This window comes from Carcharodon carcharias, chromosome 4 (genome assembly GCF_017639515.1).
Source record: "Carcharodon carcharias isolate sCarCar2 chromosome 4, sCarCar2.pri, whole genome shotgun sequence".
NCBI lineage: Eukaryota > Metazoa > Chordata > Chondrichthyes > Lamniformes > Lamnidae > Carcharodon > Carcharodon carcharias.
Genome location: NC_054470.1, coordinates 69,003,376 through 69,029,140, shown reverse-complemented (window position 1 = coordinate 69,029,140; position 25,765 = coordinate 69,003,376). Strand labels below are relative to the sequence as shown.

The 25,765-nt window shown below is 47.0% G+C and overlaps 1 protein-coding gene across 4 annotated transcripts in view; it reads left to right on the top strand.

Moving 5' to 3' along the window:
* The first annotated feature begins 5,501 nt into the window (after positions 1 to 5,501).
* Positions 5,502 to 25,765, top strand: part of LOC121277297 (inorganic pyrophosphatase-like) — a 75,190-nt gene continuing 54,926 nt past the window's right edge. The window contains exons 1-2 of one of the 4 annotated variants that reach the window (XM_041186582.1): positions 5,502 to 5,826; positions 21,681 to 21,745. In XM_041186582.1, coding sequence (XP_041042516.1) covers positions 5,664 to 5,826; positions 21,681 to 21,745 — 228 coding nt within the window. In that variant the 5' untranslated portion in view covers positions 5,502 to 5,663. The remainder of the gene's footprint in view (positions 5,827 to 21,680; positions 21,746 to 25,765) is intronic. The other 3 variants (XM_041186583.1, XM_041186581.1, XM_041186580.1) reach the window with 3 other exon arrangements.

Genomic DNA, 25,765 nt, shown 5'->3' with positions numbered 1-25,765 from the left:
TTGGTTCCTGCACACACTAATGGCAATTGTCAGTATCTTGGGCCTCTCTCCTGTTCAGTGTGTTACCTTCTGACCACAGGTGAGTGTCCCATTTCAACGTCACTCTCCAGATCAGTAATGCCTGCACCTTAATGTAATGCGTGGTTGCTGTGAGAATTTCATACCCAAGCGTCGTAGGGTCCTATGATGTGCTGTGTCGGTTCTGCACCATTGAGGTGAAGGTGTCCCCCTGCCTCATCTGCATTCTTCAGAGGTGAAGGTGTGGTGTTGAAGGGAACAGGTGATGATGCTTGCTGAAGGCTCATGTACTCAAACTCCATGTGCTCGCTCTCTCTCAGCAGGGTCTCCATGCTACGAACCGCTTCAGAATGTATCTGCGCTGCCCTCAGCCAGACAGGTGTCAGATGCTCCAAGATACAACATGATGATCTCAGCTCAAAGTCGGAGAACTTTGGCACCTCAAGTTGCTGAGGTGATGACACACTTGTGTGCAGGTGCTGAAATGTCAAATCTGGAGCGTCAGCAACCCTGAACTTGTGACTGCTGCAGGGAGAATGGTATCTTCACAAAATTGGTGGATGGCGATATTCATCCCATCACCTTCACTCTCCAGCAGGTTGTAACGAAGTTTGCAAATGGTGATCTCTGAGGACCACAGCAGCCTTTAGACCTGCACTGGAATCGCTCATCGTTGCTTCTCGCAATGTGCCGGGGTCTACTGTGATGGGATTGAGTGTGTGATGAACCAGAACAGGGCTCCTCATAAGCCATGTACCCTTAAGGATTTCATGTTGTCTTATCATTTTGGACTTCACAAGGGCAAGGTCTGGCCATGAGGACACACTGCTTATATGTCAGAGGCAGGCATTCCAATGTCATGCAGCCAAATGTCTGGCCCAGTCATGCTCAGGTATGCTGCCTCCATCCTTGTGTTGCAATTAATGCAACTCTTCAACCCGAACTGAAACTGCCAGAAAAGATAGACATTTCGGGGAGTGTGCCACAGCCCACTGAATCATCTGTACGTGCTGTCACACCAGCAGGATTTCATTGGGTTTCTTGTCCGAAGTGTGATGTTTCTCTCTTACCAATGAGGTAATGCATAGTGTGTGGCTGCTTTGGTCACGATGGATCACACTGAGGAGCCTTGCCAGATTGAAGGCATGCAGCCATTATCACACGCATGATCGTCCAAGTGCCCATGCGTCTTAGGGTGGTGCTGCAACTGGGATGCTGGATGAACGTGTGAGAGTGCAGCAGTTTCTGATGTCTGAGGCCGCAAAGACCTCCTCCAGATAGCACATCATCTCAGGCAGTTTCAGTTCGGGTTGAAGAGTTGCATTAATCGCAACACAAGGATGGAGGCAGCATACCTGAGCATGACTGGGCCAGACATTTGGCTGCATGACATTGGAATGCCCGCCTGACATATAAGCAGTGTGTCCTCATGGCCAGACCTTGCCCTTGTGAAGTCCAAAATGATAAGACAACATGAAATCCTTAAGGGTACATGGCTTATGAGGAGCCCTGTTCTGGTTCATCACACACTCAATCCCATCACAGTAGTCCCCGGCACATTGCGAGAAGCAACGATGAGCGATTCCAGTGCAAGTCTAAAGGCTGCTGTGGTCCTCAGAGATCACCATTTGCAAACTTCGTTACAACCTGCTGGAGAGTGAAGGTGATGGGATGAATATCACCATCCACCAATTTTGTGAAGATACCATTCTCCCTGCAGCAGTCACAAGTTCAGGGTTGCTGACGCTCCAGATTTGACATTTCAGCGCCTGCACACAAGTGTGTCATCACCTCAGCAACCTGAGGTGCCAAAGTTCTCCGACTTTGAGCTGAGATCATCATGTTGCATCTTGGAGCATCTGACACACGCCCTCAAGGTGATCCCATCCTTCAAAGCATCAGAGCAATGTGAGCAAGCCGTGCAACCATGCACTGTCATCTGGAAGTTCATGGCTGAAATTGGAGGAACAGCAATGATTGTCTTCAAGCTGGCCCATGACGGAGGAGACTTGTCCAGACTTGGAAATAAGTCGCCGTTCTTCACTGTCGCTGGGTCAAAATCATGGAACTCCCTAACTGCACTGTGGGTGTACCTACACCACATGGACTGCAGCGGTTCAAGAAGGCAGCTCACCACCACCTCAAGGGCAACTAGGGATGGGCAATAAGTGCTGGCCCAGCCAGCGAAGCCAACATCCCATGAATAAAAAAAAGGAATGTCCTCACTGCATCTTGCCATTCTCCTCCTAGAATCTTCTGGGCAGTGAGGGCCTTATGAACACACCTGCCTTGCCAGTGCAATGGTCTCTTTGCCTGCCTCCTTGACTTCCAGAACCTCATCACCCTCATTCCCTTTGACTTCCTCCTCATCGGAGGAGATGTGCAGCTCCTCCATCTCCTCATCAACCCAGGTCCTCCCCCCATTGCAGAGCCAGGTTCTGTGGCTCACAGCAACCAATGATGATGCGTGACACCCTCTGGGGACTGTACAGGAGCGCTCCGCCAGATCTGTCCAGGCATCGGAATCGCATTTTCAGGATCCCTATGGTGTGCCCCACCAAAGCCCGGGTTGCAGCTTGAGCCTTGTTATACCTTCTCTCAGCAGGAATCTGAGGCCATTGCACGGGCGTTATCAGCCATGTGCTTTGTGAGTAGCCCTTGTCCACGAGGAGCCAACCCTGCATGCATCCTGTGTGGTCATTGTAAGGGGTCAGGGATCTGAGACCTCCTGAGGATGTAGGAGTCGTGGACACTCCTGGCTCTCTGGGGATCATCGTCTGCATCCAGAGAAGGCCCACCTGCCCCTTAGTATTGAGGGTTCTGCTCCTCCCTTTAGCGAGCCAGGAGTTTCCGTCGCATTCTTCTCCTTCTTCTCTCCTGCCTATAAACAATAATGCAAGCAGTGATAACACCAGGCTCCATCTTCGTGATTATCTCTTCACTACAGGATCAATGAGAAACACGCAAGAATCAGGTTCCGTTTCCACTTTTGGTCAAGGCATCGCCTATGATTGTGGCCTCAAAGCCCATTTACAAATGTGGAGAGTCCTGGCCCCCGAAATAATTCCCAGTGAGGGGTGCGCAAGAGAGTTGACCACAACCACTCCAACCCATATGACCCGACTGGCGACAGCTTCGGCCACTGGGATGGATGTTCTTCTCTCATCTCAGGGCCTGGCATCATCCTAACCTGCACTCCAAGACTGCACGGTTTGGTATGACCATGAGGATGACTGTTCAGCACCTACCTTGCAATAATTTAGGTGGTTCGGAGCATTTCCCTCCGGGTGTTCCATGGCCATTTCTCCAAAGGGGGTCTTCAAGCTTGTCCAGTTATCCAATACTGTTCCAAAAGACTGTTGATTTTGAAGGCTGTGCACGTGGGGTTAAAACTAGGGGAGCAATCATTGCCACTTTGAGGAATCCGTGTTGCTTGAGTGGCCATAAAATGCTTCACTCGCGCATGTCAATTAAGCTGATGCTAAATTGTCTCAGCTGTGGCAATACACTCATTTTTGAAATTATTTTCCAGTTGCATTTACTTCCCCTTCCCCCAGTCATGTGTTTGTGTACAATCTTCCCTGCTCTTCTCTCCCAGTGCAGCCCCTACCCTGCAGCCCCTTCCCTTTACTGAGTGCTGCCTTGCCGCTTCCAGAATGGAACCCTTGCCCTGCAGCAATGTAAAAGCCAGCCAGACCTTAACCCTGTTCTGGTCGCTGTGCAGACTTGCTTGAGAGACCCCCATGAATCTGTGGCTGTACTTACTTCGAATCCTTGCACTGATCCCCACGCGTGCTGCACTAAGTTATGCAAACTAACCTCGGAGTTCCCAGCAAAGTGCAGATCACCAGCTGCACATCAGTTAAAAGCTGTTGCAAAATGCATTTTCCTGATTTCACGCTGCCATGAGATTTAATTCCAACATTTGGGGGTGGGGGGGGTGATTCCGTGAGTTGGCATCATAATGAGATGCAAATATATGATAATGAAATTCACGACCTTTGGCAGCAGAAAACACAGTCACCATTCACAGGATGGGAGGGGGGCGGTGGCGGGAGCGCACAATCACTTCCTGCTTTTACATTGTCAGAAAATGCTGCTCAGGCCTTTTCACCTGCCCCAAACAGGAGCGGAAAATCCCAGCCTATGTTCCTATGCCTAACCACAAGTCTGGTGTCAATATAACTATTTTCTTATCCCACGTGGATTCCAACTGAAGTTCCATCCCTCATGTTTCAAATCCACCCAGGATTACAGGTAACTCCGGGACATACAACGTTCCTCGGACTGCTGTTCTTACTACATCCTGAGATCCACACTCTGTGCCATGTGCCGCCATATTAACACACTCGACCTCTCTCTCCAGCAGCACTGACTCATCCTATCTCAAAGCTGTCCTTGTTCCCAGTTTCATTTTATTCTTCGTCTCATCTGACACCTTCACAAACTCAGGAACTTCAGCAAAGTCTGTTTCTCTCTCCACAGATGCTGCTAGACCTGAGTTTTTCCAGCATTTTCTGTTTTTGTTTTGGATTTCCAGCATCCACAGTATTTTACTTTTAATTTAACTGTATTCTTGTTGTAAAGAGATAAAATGTTAACTCTGTTTTTCTCTCTACAGATGCTGCCAGCTCAGCTAAATATTTCTATAATTTTCTGTTTTCATTTCAGATTTCCAACATCTGCATTTTTTGGTTATCAGCTGTGGCTCAGTTGGCAGCACTTCTGCCCCTGAATCACAAGGCTTTGGGGTTCAAGATCCCTCCGGGACCTGAGCACAAAAAGCAAGGCCAATACTCCTGTACAGTATTGTACTGGGGGGAGTGCTACTGTGTTGAAGATATAATCTTTCAGATGAGACATCAAACTGAGACCCCATCTGCCTGTTTGGGCGGATATAAAAGATTCCATGACAAGGAGAGTTATCCCTGGTGTCTTGGCAAATACTTATCCCTTTAATCACAAAAACAGATTATCTAGTTATTACCATGATACAGTTTGCAGGTGTTTGCTGTGTGTAAATTGGCTGTTGTGGGGACAGTGGCCACACTTCTAAAGTACTTCATTGGCTGTAAAGCGTTTGGAAACATACGGTGGTTGTGCAAAGCATTTTATAAGTGCAAGTCTTTTCTTTCAGTATAAGCCAAAGGTGTGAACAAAAACTAAAATACCTGAAAAAAATCAAGCAAGTCTGGCAGCATCTGCGGAAAGGGATACAGTTGACATTTCGAGTCCGTATGACTCTTCATCAGAACTGAATTTTTGTTCTTGTTCTAGATTTCCAGCATCCGTAGTATTTTGCTTTTAAGCCAGAGGTGTCCTCCCCAAGCCATTGGCTGGGCAGCTGATACACAGTGTAGATGAAAGGGTGTAATTAGCTGCTACTTTCAGCAGAGGGCAGTACAATTCCCAGCAATGGACCCGATTATGAGGGTGTGGTTGCCGCAGCCCGACAACAGGGGGGTGTTCCAAAAGCGCGAGGTGCGCTTGGCGTGCTGGGAGACGACCCGTTGCGATGATTTTTTTCCATCAATCGGGGGCGCCGCGAGTAGCTGGAACTTCCGGTTTGGGCTGCCGAGGGGAGAGAGTGTTGATGCAACGGTTCCCCCGTTCCCCTGTACGCAGATATTATTTCCGATGCCGCTATGTACCTTGTTGGGCGCCTGGCTCAGAGTGCAGCGTTGCTGTTTGGTTGGAGAAGGAGATCGGCAGTAGAGGACCTGCTCACCCATGCAAGGACATTGTGCCGCAGCTACGGGAAGGAGGAGCGGGGACAGCCCTGGACACCGAGCCATCAACTTTACCTGAGTGAGTGCCTACCACAGCGACTGTGACCGTGAGGTTAAAGGTCGCCGAGCAGCTATTGGTCTCACCGGAAGTGAAAGGCACAGCCGATTTACTGTTGATCACTGACGTCACCGCAAGCGCGACCCTCCACCCGCCGGGTTTAAATTTTTCCAGAAGGTACTGCCCAAGCTTACGGTTGGGCGGCAGAACGCGATTCCGTAAGGGCCCCGCCCCGAGTCCCACCCCCGCCCCCCCCACGGACCCCGCCCCGAGTCCCAACCCCGCCCCCCCACGAACCCGGCCCGGAGTTTCCCCCCCCCCCGGGCCCCGCCCCCCCCCCCCACGGGCCCCGCCCCGAGTCCCCCCCCACCCCCCCACGGGCCCCGCCCCGAGTCCCCACCCCCCCCACGGGCCCCGCCCCGAGTCCACCCCCCCCACGGGCCCCGCCCCGAGTCCCACCCCCGCCCCCCACGGGCCCTGCCCCGAGTCCCACCCCCTCCCCCCACGGGCCCCGCCCCGAGTCCCACCCCCGCCCCCCTCCCCACGGGCCCCGCCCCGAGTCCCACCCCCGCCCCCCACGAGCCCTGCCCCAAGTCCCACCCCTGCCCCCCCCCACGGGCCCCGCCCCGAGTCCCACCCCCACCCCCCACGGGTCCCGCCCCGAGTTCTCCGCCCACCCCCCCACGGGCCCCGCCGCGAGTCGTTCCCCCCCCCACGGGCCGTGCCCCGAGTCTCCCCCCCACCACGGGCCCCGTCCCGTGTCCTTCCCCCCCCCCCCATGGGCCCCGCCCCGAGTTCCCCCCTCCCACGGGCCCCGCCCTCACAGGCTGCTCCCCCCATCCCCCACAGGCTCTTCCCCATCGAATCAGCAAAGTAAAAGCCAGTGGGATACTGGGAAATGTGATCATTTGGATCCAAAATTGGCTCAGTGACAGGAAACAGGGTAATGATCAATTGGATATAAAAACAAAAAACTGACTATGCTGGAAATCCGAAACAAAAACAGAAACATCTGGAAAAACTCAGAAGGTCTGGCAGAGAAGAACAAAGTTGACATTTCGAGTCCTCATGACCTTTCAACAGAACTGCTGTTGAAGGGTCATGAGGACTCAAAACGTCAACTTTGTTCTTCTCCGCCGATGCTGCTAGACCTGCTGAGTTTTTCCAGGTATTTCTGTTTTTGTTAATGATCAACGGATGTTCTTGCAAATGGAAAGTGGCTTACAGTGGCGTTCCACAGGCCTCAGTGTTAGGGCCCTTGCTGTTTGTTGTATATGTTAATGATTTAGACTTAAATATGGGAGATATGATTGGGAAATTTGCAGATGACACAAAAATCGCCCGTGCAGTTGATAGTGAAGAGGATAGTTATAGACTCCAAAATGATATCAATGGTTTGGCTGACTGGATGGAAAAGTGGCAAATGGAATTCAATCCAGAAAACTGAGGGACAAAAACAAAAACAAAAATACCTGGAAAAACTCAGCAGGTCTGGCTGAGTTTTTCCAGGTATTTTTGTTTTTGTTTTGGATTTCCAGCATCCGCAGTTTCTTGCTTTTATTTTTAAAAATTGTGAGGTTGTGTATTTTGCGAGGGCAAAGCAAGGGAATACACAGTAAATGGGAGCTATTGAGAAGGGTAGGGTAAGTGAGAGACCCTGGAGTGTATGTCCACAGGTCTCTGAAGATGGCAGGACAAGTGGATAAGGTATGGAGTACAAAAGCATGGGTGTAATGCTGGAACTGTATGAAACGCTGGTGAGGTAACAGCTGGAGTTTTGTGTAGAGTTCTTGGCCACCACATTACAGGAAGGATATAATTGCTCTGGAGAGAGTGTGAAAGAGATTTGCAAGAATGTAGCCAGAGCTGGAAAATTGCTGCTATGTGGAAAGATTTTATAGGCTCTTTAGAACAGAGGAGGCTGAGGGGTGACTTGATTGAGGTGTACAAACGGGGATGTCCTGTTTCCCCAAGCGGAGAGGTCAATTACCAGGAGGCACAGATTTAAGGTAATTGGTAGAAGGAATAGAGGGGACATAAGGAAAAACTTCTTCAACCAGAGGGTGGTAGGTGTCTGGAATTTGCTGCCTAGTTTAGCAGTGGAGGCAAATCCCTTAACTCATTTAAAAAGCACTTGGATCTGCACCTGAAGTGCTGTAACCTGCAAGGCTACAGACTGAGTGTTGGAAGGTGGAATTAAAATGGGCAGCTAGTTTTTCAGCCAGCACAGACAGGATGGGCTGAATGGCCTCTTTCAGTGCAGTAACTTTTCTATGGTTCTAGGTCCATACCTCCCCCCGACACATTGGTCCCTCCTCTTCCCACCCCACAGGTCCCTCTTCTCCCCTGCCCCACACAGGCCTCTATCCTCCCTGCAGGCTCCTCCCCACCCCTGACAAAGGCCACTCTGCCCAGACAGACCCCTCCCCACTGTCACACAGGCCCCTCCTCCATGCTGGCCCCTTGCCCATCACCATACAGTGCCTCCCCTCATCGCCCCATGGCCCTTTCACATCATCGTTCAGCCCCTGCCCCACTGCCGCTCACCCCTGTGCCACTCAGCCCCTCCCACCATCAAGGCCCCTGTCCCCATTGCCACACAGTCCCTCCCCCCACATAGCTCCTCCACCACGGCCAGAGCCCACCCTCACACAGCCACAAGACCCCTGCACCCAACCCCACTGCTGCATACCACCGAATGCCACACCGCCCCTCCCCCACCCCACACAGCCCCCCCCACCACCTCAGCACGAGGCAGCTCTTCCTCATCCTGGCGCCCCACCCCCACAGCCTGGCAGCCTATCCCCTACTGCTATAACACCTCCTCTACCTCCAGGCAGCTTTTCCTCTTCCTCCCCCACCTTGGCAGCTTCTCCATCCCCTCTCTGTCTTAGTGTCTGGCAACCCCATGTGCTGGGGCTCCACATACGACATAGTATGAACACTGAGTGCCAGAGGCCTTTCTGTCCCGAACACACCTCTGATTAACAGATTCCCACTCAACAGTGTCCCAGCACCAGGGCTTTTAATACCTGTAACTCACTTATTCCTAAGTACCAATGCTCCAAGAACCAGATCCCTGAGCACCAGTCCAAAAACAAAATGCTGTCGATGCTGGAAATCTGAAATAAAAACAAACCTGCTGAAAATACAGCATCTGTGGAGAGAGACAAAGTTAGCGTTTCAGCTTGATGATTTGTCATCAGAACCATCCTGTAACACAACAACCACTTCCCCAGCTCCCAGGCAGCCCCTTCTGATGAAAGGCAATGTCGACCTGAAACATTAACTCTCTTTCTCTCCATAAATGTTGCCTGACCTGCTGAATATTCCAGCATTTTTTCTTATCCCTGAGCACCAGTGTCTTCTTCAGCTCCAAGTACCAGTTGCCCGTCTACCAGCCCATTATTGCAAGTTGGCAGTATAGCTAATGGTAATTTTTAGACACTCTGTTTAACTCTGTAAATCAATAGTTGGATCAAACAGCACTGCAGTACTCCATGGCACTGTTGATAATTGATTGACTAGTTTGATCCACTAATGGAATCTGGAAATTTATCACTAGGAACTCGGATTCTTCCGTTTGGTTCCAACAAGCCTAAAAACTAACCAGAAGCCTGGTTCCAGCTTAACAGCCGAAACTGATAAACTGTAGGATTAACTCTGGACACACTTGAGAGTTGCTGCTTCTTGATTGTACAAAATTACCTAATCAGTTTGGATTTTAGCAAATGTAGTTTTGTGTGCAGGTAGAGACTGTGCTCTCCATAATTGGGTAAAGGGAAATACCACAGTAGATTGCTCTATTGAATTGGAGATGCAAATATGATTGGTTTCTACGTATTTCAGGCACCCTGCAAGTAAAATTGACACAGATTAATTGATCATTCATCTTATTGCTATTTAAAGTAAGAACCTGCATTTATATAGTGTCTTTTTCAACCTCAGGATGTTCTAAAGCTCTTTATAACGTATTAAGTTCTATAGTCACTCTTGTAATGTAGGAAACATAGCAGTCAATTTGCATACAGCAAGTTCTAAAACAGGTATGAGATAAATGACTGCATGATCTATTTTTGTGTTATTGATTGAAAGATAAATATGGGCCTGGACACAGGGGAGAACTGCCCTGTTCCCCTTTGAATAGCGTCGTTTTCTGTCCACCTGAGCTACCATACATAACATCATCCAAAAGCCTACAATTTAGCAGTGCAGCACCCCAACAACATTGCATTTGGTCTCAGCCTGAACTTTATACTTAGGTCTCTGGAGTGGGACTCGAACCCACAACCTTCTGGACTCAGAAATAAGAGTGCTACCACTGAACCATAGCTGACACCTGCTTGACCAGCATTGTCTTTGCCTGCATAGCAATCATTGCATTTCAAAAATAATTTATTGTGTGCATAACTCTTAGCAAGCTTTAAGACGCTAATAAAATGCATGTTTTATTTTCTCAACAAGTGTGTTGGGGTGTTCTAACTCTTTTCCAATTGCTGTCGATGATTGTACCTTGTAATTGCCTAACATCTGCAGATGTCTAAGAATTATGAATGGATAGCCGATCTATGACTGTGACCGTGACGTTTTGTGATCCAGTGTGCTGTATTGTCCACCTCCTGGGTTCTTTTCTCTAGTCATATTGCTCATTGAGGTTGTAAATGGGAGGCTCTTACAAACAATTGAAGAGGTAATTGCAGGACTGTAAGGCATGGAGAAATGAACAGAAAACCTGCCCTTGGACAGATCACACTACAAATTGTGTTGCCACTGGTCAATTCAATAGTTAAAATCTCAGGCAGCCCATTGTTCTGGCTTTAAAAACTTGCACCCTGTAGAGCCTTTGCAGCTAATCTACCTGGTCTGAGCTGATGGCATTTCTGTTGAGAAATATTTTGTGTTGCCCTAGGTTTTAAACCCTTAAATGCTGCTTCTAGCAAAATATATGTTCAAAATTCAATTACAAAGCTACAAGCAGTGCCAGCTAGACAAAACAGGCTTTTTCCATGGTACTATTTAATGATCCTGGAAGCTGTTTGACTATTTATCCTATTGGTAATTTATCTTGATTTTAGGAGTGTAAGAAATAAGAGCTGGAGGAGGCCATTTGACCCTTCGAGCCGCCACCATTCGATGAGATCAAGGCCAATCTACCTCAACTCTACCTTCCCACATTATCACCATATCCCTTAATTCTCTTGAAAACATTCAATGGGTGGAATTTTCCACTCTGGAAACTAAATACAATGGCAGGTGGGAAAATTGGTATGAGTCCGGCTGGCTGGCAGGTTGCCATACCAGATTGCCTGCTTTTCAGCTCATTATGTATGCACAAATTAGCAGCTCATCGAATCTCACAGTGGGGCAGGTTGGGATTCATCCTCCTCGCTGTTACCTCATCGGGTTGAAATTCCAACGACCATGATTAAACGACACCCACACACACATTCACTCTCTGCAGCCCAGGACTTGTTTGGTGAGTAATGGCCCACAGAAGAGACAAGCGCTCTGCACCGAAATCTAGCGAGAAGTGCCTGGAGAATATCCTTTAGGCAATCAATGACCAGCAGGAGGCCGTCTTACCCCAGTGATGGGAGCCGGACGTCTACCAACTTCACCACCCAGACCTGGCATGAGGTCGCCAGGGAGGTCAGTGCCTGAAGTACTCAGATTAGGATCCCCTACCAGTGGCAGAAAAGGATGATCAATCTCATCCACTCCTCCAAGGTAAGTCAGCCTTCCCCTCACTCTCAACTCACACTCTCATAAGGCCAATGGCATTCACAGGGTTGCAGATCACAGGGATCTTGCACACTATTACTAAAAGGGACATCACAGCTGCATCTCTCTCATACAGTTTAACATCTTTATCTCTTGTCACATCCTGCACAAGTCATGTCCTCATCCTTACATAGGTCCATTCAGATCACGCACACAAGGCATCCATGCTTTATCATCTGCTCTTGCATCCGTCCTGCTCACAGTCTGTCCATTTGTCTTTATGCAGGACAAGAGCATAACAAGAGGGAGAGGGGGGAATGCCAGAGCTCAGGCCACTCACCCACTTTGAGGAGCAGGTGGCAGAGCTGGCTGGCGAGCACAGGGACTCTTCCTGTGCTGAAGGCGAGATCAGCATTTCGCAACAAGCCAGTGAGGCTCCATCCAGTAGGTATCACCCACCCACCAACGCTGAATGCTCTTTAGTATAGGTGACTCTCCAGCCAATCACTAATTATCTCTTCTCTCTATTACAGCCACCAGCAAGAAAAGGCCACGCAAAGCCACCAATCAGCCCCAGCCCCCACAACACCTCGGATGAGGAGGCTGAGGAAGCATCTGATGAAGACCCATCACTGCGTTCACCTTCACCCTGCACCAGAGCAGAGACACACACCACAGAGGGACCTAGTTCTAGTGCAAGATCAGGGTCACCACCTGGTGAACACAGCATGGAAACATGTCCACAGCAGGCGGAGGCAGTGAAGCCAAGATCTCCGACACTTGCAAGATCACTGGATGCCAGGCTCCTGCTGAGTCCAAGTCCAATGACAAGTCTCTGGAATCGTACCTCAGAGGAATATTGGAGCTCCAAAGACAGGCAGGGGAGCATCAGACAGGGTTGTCAGAGACCGTCACTAGATTAGGATGGAGGATGGAGGAGTCTGTCTACATTCTGTCTGATGTCGTGGCAGCAACACTCTTAGCTCATTGAGGGCACCATTGGAAGGGTGGCATCCGTCATGGAGACCCTAGTTCAGCACTTTATGCTGGATGTATGCTTGGAACTGAACACCATGGTCCTAGCCTTGAGTGGGCTCCATCAGTGGCTAGGCAAGCAGGGGATGGGACACCTCGATCCCCTTCCAGGAGCCCCTTCTCTTCAAGGAGTCAGGAAGGATTCTCCAAGGGTATCCAGCTGCTCCAAATCCCCTCTGCCTGTGACCCCAACAACTCCAGCTGTTCAGGCTGAGGTGGGCGCACCTGCCGCACAACAGGAGACCCAAAGCAGGCTAAGGCCCTCCAGCACTCAGGCCTCCAGAGGGCACCCACCAATGTCATCTTAGACAACAAGGCACAGCAGGCTGCCTCCAACTCTGCTGCAGATGTTGGGGATGTACCTAGACACTAGCAGTTGGGTTAGGAAAATTAAGAAGCACTGAGAGCACAATGGTGGCATGGGTGTTCACTCAGTATATACTTTGCACATGTGTAAATATATTTTGCTTTTCTGCAAGTCTCATCTAATGAATGGCTCTTCTATCCGATGCAATGCTCCAAGGTCATCCAAGTATAACAGATGCCCCTCCTCCTCACTTATCTCGCATCACGTTCCTCAGGTCTATGGTGTTTCACTCAATCTCAGGACAGTAAGTTATCTTTATGTCCACAGAAACTACATGAACAAAGCCGGTTGCTCTGTCAACATGGTGATTGAGCAATTCCTATGTAAGACTTGCGCCGAGGATCATAAAGCATGGCCTCATGAGTATCCTCCTGATGCTGCTGCACTGAAGTCCGTTATCTGTGGAAGTTATATGTTTTGTTGGAGTCATTCCAACCTGGTGCATTTTTCAATGGCCTCCATGTAATGTCTGTCAGGTTTGGGTGTGGTTTATAGTTTAAGTAATTGTCAGGGACCTTAGCCATTCATGGCGGCCTGCAGCATGACATCATGACTGTGTTTACAGCTAAACATTACCCCTATAATAGTTCACATTCTCCACCTGCATGATGCAGAGTAATGGAGCTAACGAGCACTTGGTGACTCCTAAAATGTCTGCCAGATGGCCACAACTACACAATGTTATGTGTGTGTGTCTAGTCTCATGATGTCGGTCTATTATATGTGAGGATGCTGGTTTGCACCTGAAGATCTGGCAAGTGTGGCCTGACAAAGTCCCTGTGCTAGCTCTCAGAAGGGCAGTCAACATGCTTATCTGTTTGTGACAGTGTCATCAGTGTCCTAAGCTTCCTCGTCTATATCTTAATCTGCTAGAATGAAATGTGGAGGCCTGTAATAGAATGAGAGCAAAGCTCCAGTACATCTGCTGTGTGGTCTTTATTATGAACAAAGTCACTAAGTACAACAAATATGGTGTCGAGACTGACTGGGCCACCTCACTCTCAGATGCCCTGGCAATGCTGGACATGAATTTGGGAAGCTCCCGACAAAGGCAGGGTCATGAGTACTTGTCAATGATCAGATGATGGTGCTGCTGAAGCTCTCTCTCTGTACACAAAGATAACCTGACTTGCAGGCTCGCATTCATGATTGAGAGTGACAGATCACAGTGGTCCTAAAGAGTGATCTTATGCTGGAGACTCTGTATGACAATGAGGCCAGGACATTATTCATGCATGAGGGATGGCCTGTAGAGAGATGCCACAGTGTGGATTCAAATCAGTCCTTAGATGGTCAAGCAAGAACCAGTAATTGATGATTGTCCTCCTTGAGGCACCTTGCAACATTCCAGGCATGCGGCCATGAGTGCACTGATGTTTGTAGTGCTGTTCCTGCCTCTTGAAGGCTGCCTTAGACAGTGAAATGCTGGCACCATGATTGAAAGGTCTGCACCATGTCTATTTGCTTCACAGTAAATGCTGGTGGAGTTGTTATCCCATTATAGAACGGCCACATGCTCCATAGGCTGCCTAGTTTTCCAAGGATGAGATTGTTGTCCTTCATTGGGATGTTGAGGCTGGCAAAGAAATTGTTAATGCCTATCCTGCATCGAGGGGACAGGTGAAATGGATTCATACGAGCTGGTCGTCTTCATTGCCCTGGAACCTTGTTGCTATAAGGGTCTCACAAGCACTTCTGCCATGTCTGGCCCATGCTATGGCCTCTTCCTGTGGAGCGTTAAAATCCTTGCCTCTTTGAGGTCATCCCCTTCAACGTCGTCCTCATTGGAGGAGATGTGCAGCCCCTCTAACTCTCCATGTGGCAACTCATCCCCCTTTTGAGTGCCAGGTTGTGTAGAGTGCAGCAAACCATGATGATGTGGGAGACCCTTTGGGGAGAGTAATGGAGAACGCCACCTGACCAGTCCTACATCTGAAACACACCTTCAACATGCCAATGGTCTGGTCAACCAAGGAGCACATTGAATGAGCCATATTGTACCTCTCCTCTAAAGCATTTTGTGGCTGCCGAATAGGAGTCATTAGCCACGTCTTTTGGAGATAGCCTTTATCACCGAAGAGCCAACCCTGAATGCGCTGAGGGCCCCCCCCGAAGATCTGTGGCACCTGCAACTGACTCAAGATGTAAGAATTATGTGAGCTCCAAGGGTATTTCACACACATCTGCACAATCTGCTTTTGGAGATCACAGATCAGCTGCATGTTGAGACAGAAGAAGCCTTTTCTATTGGTAAATCATGGTGGCTGCTGCCAGGGAGCTCGTAAAGCCACATGAATGCAGTCAATGGCTCCCTGCACCTGTGGGAAGCTGGAGATCGCTGCAAATCCCATTGCTCTGGCAGCCTGGCTGCCTTCATCCAGGGAGAACTGGATGTAATAGTGTGCCTTATTGAATAGGGTGTCAGTGACCTCTGATGCACTTAAGAGTGGAGGATTGTGATATTCCACAGAGGTCCCTAGTGGGGCCCTGGAATGAGCCACTCGCAAAGAAGTTGGGTGCGGAGGCCACCTTTAGAGCCACTGGCAATGGATGACCTCCCAGTTCCTGCAGCACCAGATCCTCCTGAAGGATGTGGCAGATGTGAGCCACCACATTTCTTGACAAGCGAAGACGTCTCGGCACTGTCTCTCGCTCATCTACAAATATGAGAGGTGTCTTCTGTACACCCTATGTCTCGTCAAACTTGTCCATGGAACTGATCTCCCCATAGCTTCTGAGTCTTTGTCGGGCTGCGCTGGCCCATGTTCCTCAGGGCAAGGCTCTTCCCTTTGCCATGCCTGATGGCATTGGGCCCTTCTCCTCCTCCTCCAATTGCATGAAAACAATGAAGAAGGTAGCATTACCTGCTGCCTGCATTCTGCACTCCTTTTTTTGTGTTGGTGGAAAAGTAGTTAAGAGACATAATTGAACCTTACCTTGCAATGTTCGCTTTCCATCGCCAAACTAGGGTGTCATTGTGAAGCCCCTAGGCTGCTCTCATTCCAGACATTTCATCCCCAGTTTCTCCCTTGCAGCTGTAGCACAGCCTTAAGGATCACTGGTAGCTGAGTTCTAATTTCTCCCAACCCTGCACCAACCCCCATCACCCCCAAGGCATGACAGCGAATTAACAAAGGTGGTTGGATCAGGATGAGTACAGCCAGGGGCTATGAACCTCAGTCAGGGCACTGTCAGGCTGCCTCCTTTAGAGTTGATTAGAGGCCAGCCTTGCACTAATGTAATGACTGTAATCATTGAGCCGTGTAGAGCCTGAACCTCAACTGCAATGTGTAGGATTATTTGGAGCATTTTGCATATGTACTTTGCAGTGGCCTCTTCATAGTTGGATCTTTCTGACCTTTTCACGTTTCACTGAGACGGACAAATGGCCAGCCATACCCAATCTAGATTTGGCCCCAAGCCTCTCACAAGAATGTGCACCATGCTTTAAGGTGCCAAAATCCTTCAATTGGCATTTGAGTCTTCCTAACATGTCTTAGCTGAGCTTTGCTCTCCATGACCTGAAGTGGTAATTATCAGGGTGCCCCTTCAATTGGTCCAAAAATACAGTAGTGGACTCTTCCCACAATTCCTCAGGCCCCTCCCCTAATGTGTCCCCCACCTTCCATCCCCAGCCAACCAAGGTTACTTTATAACTGTGTCATTACATCAGCTGTTGAAATGATTTTGCTCTGCTTTTACTACAAGACCAGCTTCCAACACCAGCCCCCCCCCACCCCGGTCACCATTCAAGTTCCTCCCAATGTCCTAGAAGAGCATCATGTGCAAGTTTCCCTGTCTCTGATCACTCCCCTGCCTCCCCTTTAACCCTGATGCCCTTATTATTCTAGTAGATATCTCTGTCCTCCCCTCAAACCGTTTTCTGTGGATGTCCCCATGCCCCATGTCAACATTACCCCTCCACAGCTTGAGGCCCTATGCACAGTCACCTACCAAGACCATCAAATGCACCCCTCTCACTAACCAGTTCCCCATTTACAGGCTGCAGGCGCTTCCCCTGACTCTGACTGTGCCATCTGCCGCCCAATACCAAGCCACCAACCTCCAGGACTCGTACACCACTTAATAGGCTCAGCAAGACCAATGCTTCTTTAGATCAATAGTCTTTTCCTCCCAAAACAGCTTTCTTACAATTCTGGCCGCTTCTTGCCAAGACTCATTCGACAACACCTTTCAAACCTGTGACCTCTATCACCTGGACAAAGGGAACACCACTACCTGCAAGTCCCCCTCCAAGCCACTCACCATCCTGACTTCGAAATATATCACTGTTCTTTCATTGTCGCTGGGTAAGAATCCTGGAATCTCCCTTACTAACAGCACTGTGGTTGTGCCTACAGCACATGGCTTGCAAGGCAGCTCAAGGGCAATTAGGGATTCACAATAAATGCTGGCCTTGCCAGTGATGCCCACATCCCATGAACGTATCAAACATTTGCTAATGTTATTGAAGATGAAGTTAGGCGCAGCAATGTGTTTACTAACGCTATTTGACTGTAACAGCTTATAATTATATAGTGCCTTTAACATAGAACAATGGCCCAAACCACTTTATAGAGGCATAATCTAAAAAAAAGAGACCAAGCCAAAGGAGCAGATTTTAGAAGGGATTACCAAAGTCTTGTAAAAAAAAATGGTTTTTAAATTGGGTATTTTTGGGGGAAAGGGAGTTGGAGAGACAGAGGGGTTTAAGAAGAGAATTCCAGAGCCTTGGTTTGACAACTGAAAACACCACCCCTAATGTTGGGGTAAAAGGAGGATTGGGGGCTGAAAAGATCAGAATTTAACAATTGGAGAGCTTGGTGGGGTGGGGTGGTGTGGAGGGGGTTGTAGGACTAGAGGTAATTGATTTAGGGATTTGGGGTGGGTTGGTATTGATTGTGAGGCCATGAAGTGCTTGAAACACCAGGGTGAGAATTTTCATTCAGTTGGAGAACCAGGCACAAAAAGAGCTGCATTTCCTCACTTAAATTCCATCAAAGTTTTAAAATATATTTAATTGCTGTGTAGAGAACCTTCGTTCTGAATAGTCATAATGGACTCAGCATTAACTCTGCTTCTCTCTCCGCAGATACTGCCAGACTGCTGAGTTTTTACAGCACGTTCTGTTTCTTAAAGTTTTTTTAACACATCCTATTTTCACTTATAGGGTTCATTGTTCTATACAGTGTGTTAGTGGATCAATGGGAATGGAAGTGTCATAGCTTGGCCTGGGGGGTATGAGGAGCCACAGGGGTGAATGGAGGGGCATAGATTGGCATGGAGGGTACAAGGGGCTGGGGTGTGGATGGAGGGACATAGCTTGGCATGGAGGGTATGAGGGGCCATGGGGTTGGGTGGAAGGCATGAAGTGGCATGGATTGAGTATGGTGTGTGTCTGTGTGTGTGTGGAGTCGGAGGGATGAGGTCCTAATTGTTTTGGTTGTAACTAAAACATGTCCCAAAGCATTGAGGTCTGCCTTTTACTCACACCCCGCAAATGAATGAAAATCCCGTCTCTGTGGGCACTTTGCCCTGAGGCAGAGTGCCACCGCATACCTAAGGAAGTTCCTAAGCCTGATTGCATTGATTTAAATTCCATCACCCTAATAATTATGAAAAGAAAGAACAAGATTTCAGTTTATAAAGTGCCTTTCATATGCTTTACAGCCAATGAAGTACCTTTTGAGGTTTATTAACTGCTGTACTGTAAAAATTGCGACAGCCAATTTGGGTCCACAAACAGCAATGAGATGATGTCAGATATTCTGTTTTAATGGTGTTGGCTGAGGGATAAATATTTGTCAGGGCACCTGGGAGAGCTCCTATGCTGTTCTTTGAATAGTACCATAGGATCTTTTAAGCCTTCCTGAGAGGGCAAATGGGGCCATCTTTTTAATGGTCTCATCCAAAAGATGGCATTTTTGACAGTGCAATTCTCCATTACTACTACACTGGGAAAAGAGTTAGACCATAAGACATAGGAGCAGAAATTAGGCCATTCGGCCCATTGAGTCTGCTCCACCATTCAATCATGGCTGATAAGTTTCTCAGCCCCATTCTCCCGCCTTCTCCCCGTAACCTTTGATCCCCTTACCAATCAAGAACCTATCTATCTCGGTCTTAAATACACTCAGTGACCTGGCTTCCACAGCCTTCTGTGGCAATGAATTCCATAGATTCACCACTCTCTGGCTAAAGAAGTTTCTCCTCATCTCTGTTCTAAAAGGTCTTCCCTTTATTCTGAGGCTGTGCCCTCGGATCCTAGTCTCTCCTACTAATGGAAACATCTTCCCCACATCCACTCTATCCAGGCCTTTCAATATTCTGTAAGTTTCAATCAGATCCCCCCTCATCCTTCTAAATCCATCGAGTATAGACCCAGAGTCCTCAAATGTTCCTCATATGTTAAGCCTTTCATTCCTGGGATCATTCTCGTGAACCTCCCCTGGACCCTCTCCAGGGCCAGCACATCCTTCCTGAGATATGGGGCCCAAAATTGCTCACAGTATTCTAAATGTGGTCTGACCAGAGCCTTATAAAGCCTCAGCAGCACATCCCTGCTTTTAAATTCTAGTCCTCTCGAAATAAATGCCAACATTGCATTTGCCTTCCTAACTACTGACTCAACCTGCAAGTTAACCTTAAGAGAATCCTGGACTAGGACTCCCAAGTCCCTTTGCACTCCAGATTTCTGAATTCTCTCACCATTTAGAAAATAGGCTATGCTTCTATTCTTCCTACCAAAGTGCATGACCTCACACTTCCCCACGTTATATTCCATCTGCCACCTCTTTGCCCATTCTCCTAACCTGTCCAAATCCTTCTGCAGCCTCCCTACCTCCTCAATACAACCTGTCCCTCCACCTATCTTTGTAACATCTGCAAACTTAGCCAGGATGCCTTCAGTTCCTTCATCTAGATCGTTAATGTATAAAGTGAAAAGTTGTGGTCCCAACACTGACCCCTGCAGAACTCCACTAGTCACCGGCCGCCATCCTGAGAAGGACCCCCTTATCCCCACTCTCTGCCTCCTGCCAGACAACCAATCTTCTATCCATGCTAGTACCTTGCCCCCAACACCATGGGCTCTTATCTTACTGAGCAGCCTCCTGTGCAGCACCTTGTCAAAGGCCTTCTGGAAGTCCAAGGAGATAAAATCCATTGGCTCTCCTTTGTCTAACCTATTTGTTACCTCCTCAAAGAATTCTAACAGATTTGTCAGGCATGACCTCCTCTTGATGAAACCATGCTGACTTTGCCCGATTTTACCATGCACTTCCAAGTATTCTGAAATCTCATTCTTGATAATGGTCTCTAAAATCTTACCAACGACCGAGGTCAGGCTAATCGGCCTGTAATTTCCCGTCTTTTGCCTCACTCCCTTCTTAAACAGGGGGGTTAAATTAGCAATTTTCCAGTCCTCTGGGACCCTCCCTGACTCCAGTGATTCCTGAAAGATCGTCACTAACACCTCCACTATCTCTTCAGCTATCTCCTTCAGAACTCTGCGGTGTAATCCATCTGGTCCAGGTGATTTATCCACCTTCAGACCTTTCAGTTTTCCTAGCACCTTCTCCTTGGTAATGGCCACCATACTCACCTCTGCCCCCTGACTCTCTTGAACTTTGGGGATGTCACTCGTGTCTTCCACTGTGAAGACTGACACAAAGTACCTATTCAGTTCCTCCGCTATTTCTTTGTTCCCCACTACTACTTCTCCAGTGTCATTTTCCAGCAGCCCAATGTCCACTTTTGCCTCTCTCTTAACCTTTATATATCTAAAAAAACTCTTGCAATCTTCTTTTATATTACTGGCTAGTTTACCCTCATATTTAATCTTCTCCCTCCTTATTTCTTTTTTAGTTGTCCTCTGTCGGTCTTTGTAGGTTTCCCAATCCACTGCTCCTTGCCGCATTGTATGCTTTCTCTTTAGCTTTTATGCTGTCCCTGACTTCCCTTGTCAGCCAAGGTTGCCTCATCCTCCCTTTAGTATGCTTCTTCTTCCTAGGGATGAATTTTTGCTGTGTCTCCCAAATTACTCCCAGAAACTCCTGCCATTGCTGTTCCACTGTCTTTCCTGCTAGGCTCATCTCCCAGTCAATTCTGGCCAGCTCCTTCCTCATTCCTCTGTAGTTGTCTTTATTCAACTCTAATACCGTTACATCTGATTCCAGCTTTTTCCTCTCAAATTGCAGGGTAAATTCTATCATATTATGGTCACTTCCTCCTAAGGGTTCCTTCACCTTAAGCTCCCTTATCAAATCTGCCTCATTACACATCGCTAAATCTAGAATTGCCTGTTCCCTAGTGGGCTCCACCAAAAGCTGCTCCAAAAAGCCATCTCGTAGACATTCCACAAATTCCTTTTCTTGGGATCCGCTACCAAGCTGATTTTCCCAGTCTACCTGCATATTGAAATCCCCCGTGCTCACTGTAACCTTGCCTTTCTTACACACCTGTTCTATCTCCTGGTGTATCTTGTGCCCCACATCCTGACTACTGTTCGGAGGCCTGTACTTAACTCCCATTATGGTTTTTTTTACCTTTACGGTTCCTCAACTCTACCCACACAGATTCTACATCATCTGACCCTACATCATTTCTTGCTATCGATTAACTGCTGTACTGTAAGAATTGGAAAGATTTGGATAACAAAAGTAGCCTATATACCACAGTACAGGTAGGAATGTTGCATGTTCTACCTCGGAATGATAACTGTCTAATTTTCATTCTCTTCTTTTCTTTGCAGAGAATTCTGAGGGTAAATTCATTTCTCCTTTTCATGATATTCCACTTTATGCTGCGATTGACAAGGTAAATGCCATTACTTGGTGTTTTTGCTATATTATAGGCTAATAATTTCAGCTGTTTTTTGGTCTATCAAAGGTGTGTTGACTATTAGCTCAGGTGGACTATAGTCTATCATTCAAACCAACTTCCAAAATATTTGGTCCAAAAATGAAACTTTTTAATATACGAAGCAAATGTTATCACTCCACCTTATGAAAGCTCTTCTCTAAATTTTACAGAAGTGAAGTGGCCTCCTCTGCTTTATAACTGGTGCACTTACGATGCTCTTAATCTTTCCTTCTGTGCTGGTGCTATCCAGCTGAATTGTTTCTTTATTTGTCTGTGAGAAGATTGGAGAGACACAGTAGCATTGATTCAATGGGATAAATGCCTTGTTTCTGTGTTATACCGGTTTATTATTCTATATCACACACTCTTCCTCTTTCATAAGACATTCTAGGTTATGGAAATTACAATGGGAGACCAACAAGGCTCAGTCTTGATCTTTGCCGTGGTTAATTCTAACCTCTTTACCTTTTCCATTCTGTTCAATGGTCCTCATTATGTCAATAGTTTCTGTGTGACCATATAAAAAAGAATTTGCATTCATATCGTACCTTTCATGTTTTTAGGAGATTTCAAAGCACGACAGATGAAGAACCTTTGAGGTTTAGTCACTGTTGCAAGGAAATGTGACAGCTAATTTGAACATGCCAGGCTCCCACATACACTATGAGATGAATGTGCATGCAATCTGTGCTTTTTAATGATGTTTGCTGAGGGATAAATATAGACCAAGACATTGAGAAAACTCTGGAAGCCTCTCCTTCACAATGTGTGGATACAGAGTTAATTGAAATTTTCAAGACTAAAATTGACATAATTATTAGGTAAGAGTACCGAAGGATATAGTTCAAAGGCGGGCAAATGGAGTTGAGGTGCAGATCAGCAATGACCTGATGGAAGGACAGAATAGGCTGAATGACCTGTATATCCTTATACAGTTCCTATGCTGCTCTGCAAATCCCCTGCTCTTCTTTGAATATTGCGATGCATTCTTTTGAGAGGGGAGCTAGGGCCTTAAAGATGGCACTTGCAAAAGTACTGTAATCTCTCAGTTACTCCACTGAAGTGTCAGTCTGGATTCTGTGTGATGTTCTGATTCAGACCTGAGAGAGCTATCACTGAGCCACGGCTTACAAATTCTCCATCTTTGCTCTAAAAATCGAGTCACGTTCACATTTAATTGAAGTAGCAGTTTAACAAAGGGACATGGAAATTATGACTGCTCATTCATAAACCTTATTCCTACCTATGATTCTAATTTGGTTCTGAGCAACTTGATGTCAGAATTCCTTCAACCTATGGATTCTTGTGAACTTGGGTAATAATATCATACGAACATACGAATTAGGAGCAGGAGTAGGCCACTCGGTCCCTCGAGCCTGCTCCGCCATTCAATAAGATCATGGCTGATCTGAATGTAACCTCAACCCCACATTCCTGCCTATCCCTAATAACCTTTCACCCCCTTGTTAATCAAGAATCTATCTAGCTCTGCCTTAAAAATATTCAAATTCTCTGCTTCAACCACCTTTTGAGGAAGAGAGTTCCAAAGATTCACAACCCTTTGAGAGAAAAAAGTTCTCTTCATCTCTGTCTTAAGTGAGCGACCCCTTATTTTTAAAAAATGACCCCTACCTCTAGACTCTCCCACAAAAGGAAACATTCTCTCCTCATCCACCCTGTCAAGATCCCTCAGGACCTTAAAGATTTCAATTAAGTCACCTCTTACTCTTCTAAATTCTAGTGAATACAAGCTTAATCTGTCCAACCTTTCCTCATAAGACAGCCTGCCCATTCCTGGTATTAATCTAGTAAACCTTCTCTGAACTGCTTCTAACGCATTTAGATCTTTCTTTGAATAAGGCGACACAGTACTCCAGATGTGGTCTCATCAGTGCCCTGTATAACTGAAGCATAACCTCCCTACTTTTGTAATCAATTCCCCTCAATAAATGGTAACATTCTATTAGCTTTCCTAATTACCTGCTGTACCTGCATACTAACCTTTTGTGATTCATGCATTAGGACACCCAGGGCAGAATTTTGCCCTTAGACTGCGGGATTGGCAGGGGCATTCGGGATGCTGACCGCTGCCAGCGATTGACAGCACACTGTGGGGCATTTAAGGCATGCGAGTGAGAGAGCACTGAATAATCTCCCTGATGCATGGAGCTGCCTCAGGGAGATGAAGAAGATATTGAAAAAATTAATAAACAATAGAAAAATGTAATAAAGCATGTCCCTCATGTGACTTTGTCACATGAGCAGGGGCATGTTTTTAATTAAAGTTTTTATTTTATTTGTATTTGCTTTTGGAAACCTCATCCCGCCCGTGGATGAGGTTTCCAAAAAAATGCAAAGGCCGCTTGGCCTTTTCGCCTGCCCGTCAACCATTATTGATAACTCAACAACAATTGATAACTTAATGGCCTTAATAGACCTTTTAATTGTTGGCCGGCTGACGTGTGCCCGCCAAATGAAATATCGTGGGACTACGCGATGACGTTAGTACACTCGCCCGACGTCATCGCGCTTCATTTTATGCTTGGCCTGGTCAGGCGCGCGCCCTCCCGCCAAGCTTAATATTCTGCCCTCAGACCCATCTAAATCTCCGAGTTCTGCAATCTCTCATCATTTAGACAATAAGCTTCCTTTTCATTCTTCCTGCCAAAATTGATTTCACATTTGCCCACATTATACTCCCCTTACCAGATTTTTACCCACTCACTTAACCTATCTATGTCACTTTGTAGCCTCCTTACATCCTCTTCACAATTTACTTTCCTACCTATCTTTGTGTCATCAGCAAACTTAGCCACCATTCCTTCTGTCCCAGTGTTTATATAAATTGTAAAAAGCACTGAACCCTGTGATACTATCCTGCCAACCAGAAAAAAGACCCATTTATGCCAACTGTCTGCCCTCTGTTAGCTAACCAATCTTCCAACTATGCCAATATGTTACCCCCTACACCATGAGCTTTTATTTTCTGCAATAACCTTTGATGTGGCACTTTATCAAATGCCTTCTGGAAATCTAAGTATAGTACATCCACCAGTTCCTCTTTATCCAAATACATGTGACTCCTTCAAAAAACTCCAATAAGTTGGTTAAGCATGATTTCCCTTTTACAAAACCATGCTGACTCTGCCTGATTGTCTTGAATTTTTCTAAGTTCCCTACTATAACATCTTTCATAATAGCTTCTAGCATTTTTCCTATGACAGATGTTAGGCTAACTGGCCTGTAGTTTCCTGCTTTCTGCCTCCCTCCCTTTTTGAATAAAGGAATTATGTTTGCTATTTTCCAATCTAATAGAACCTTCCCTGAATCTAGGGAATTTTGGAAAATTAAAACCAGTGCGTAAACTACCTCACTAGCCACTTCTTTCAAAACCTTAGGGTGAAGTCCATCCAGACCTGGGGATTTTTCAATCTGCAGCCCAACAATTTTCTCAATACGACTTTGCTGGTGATTGTAATTTTCTCAAGTTCCTCCCTTCCTTCCATTTCCTGATTTACAGCCATGTCTCAAATGTTACTTGTGTCATCTATAGTGAAGACTGAGGCAAAATACCTGTTTAATTCATCTGCCATCTTCCTACTTTCCATTATCAATTCCCCAGACACATTCTCTATAGGACCAATGTTTGCCTTGTTAACTCTTTCCTTATTTCAATATCTATAAAAACTCTTACTATCCATCTTTATATTACTAGCTTGCTTTCTCTCATACTCTAACTGGTATTTTGAGTTTAATGAACTGCAGACCTACTGTTGAGAACATAGGGATGCACTGGCCCAAGCAACATCTAAATGGAAATTGCTGCACTAGATGCGATCTGTTGTTATCTTGAGTCAGTATCATTCTCGATTTAATCCTTCATATCTTGCTGTTAAACAATCGGCTGGATTTGCAATCTGTACTTTGAATGGCACTGCAGTTTTCCAAAGATTTTCTGTGGAGTTTTGCAATGGA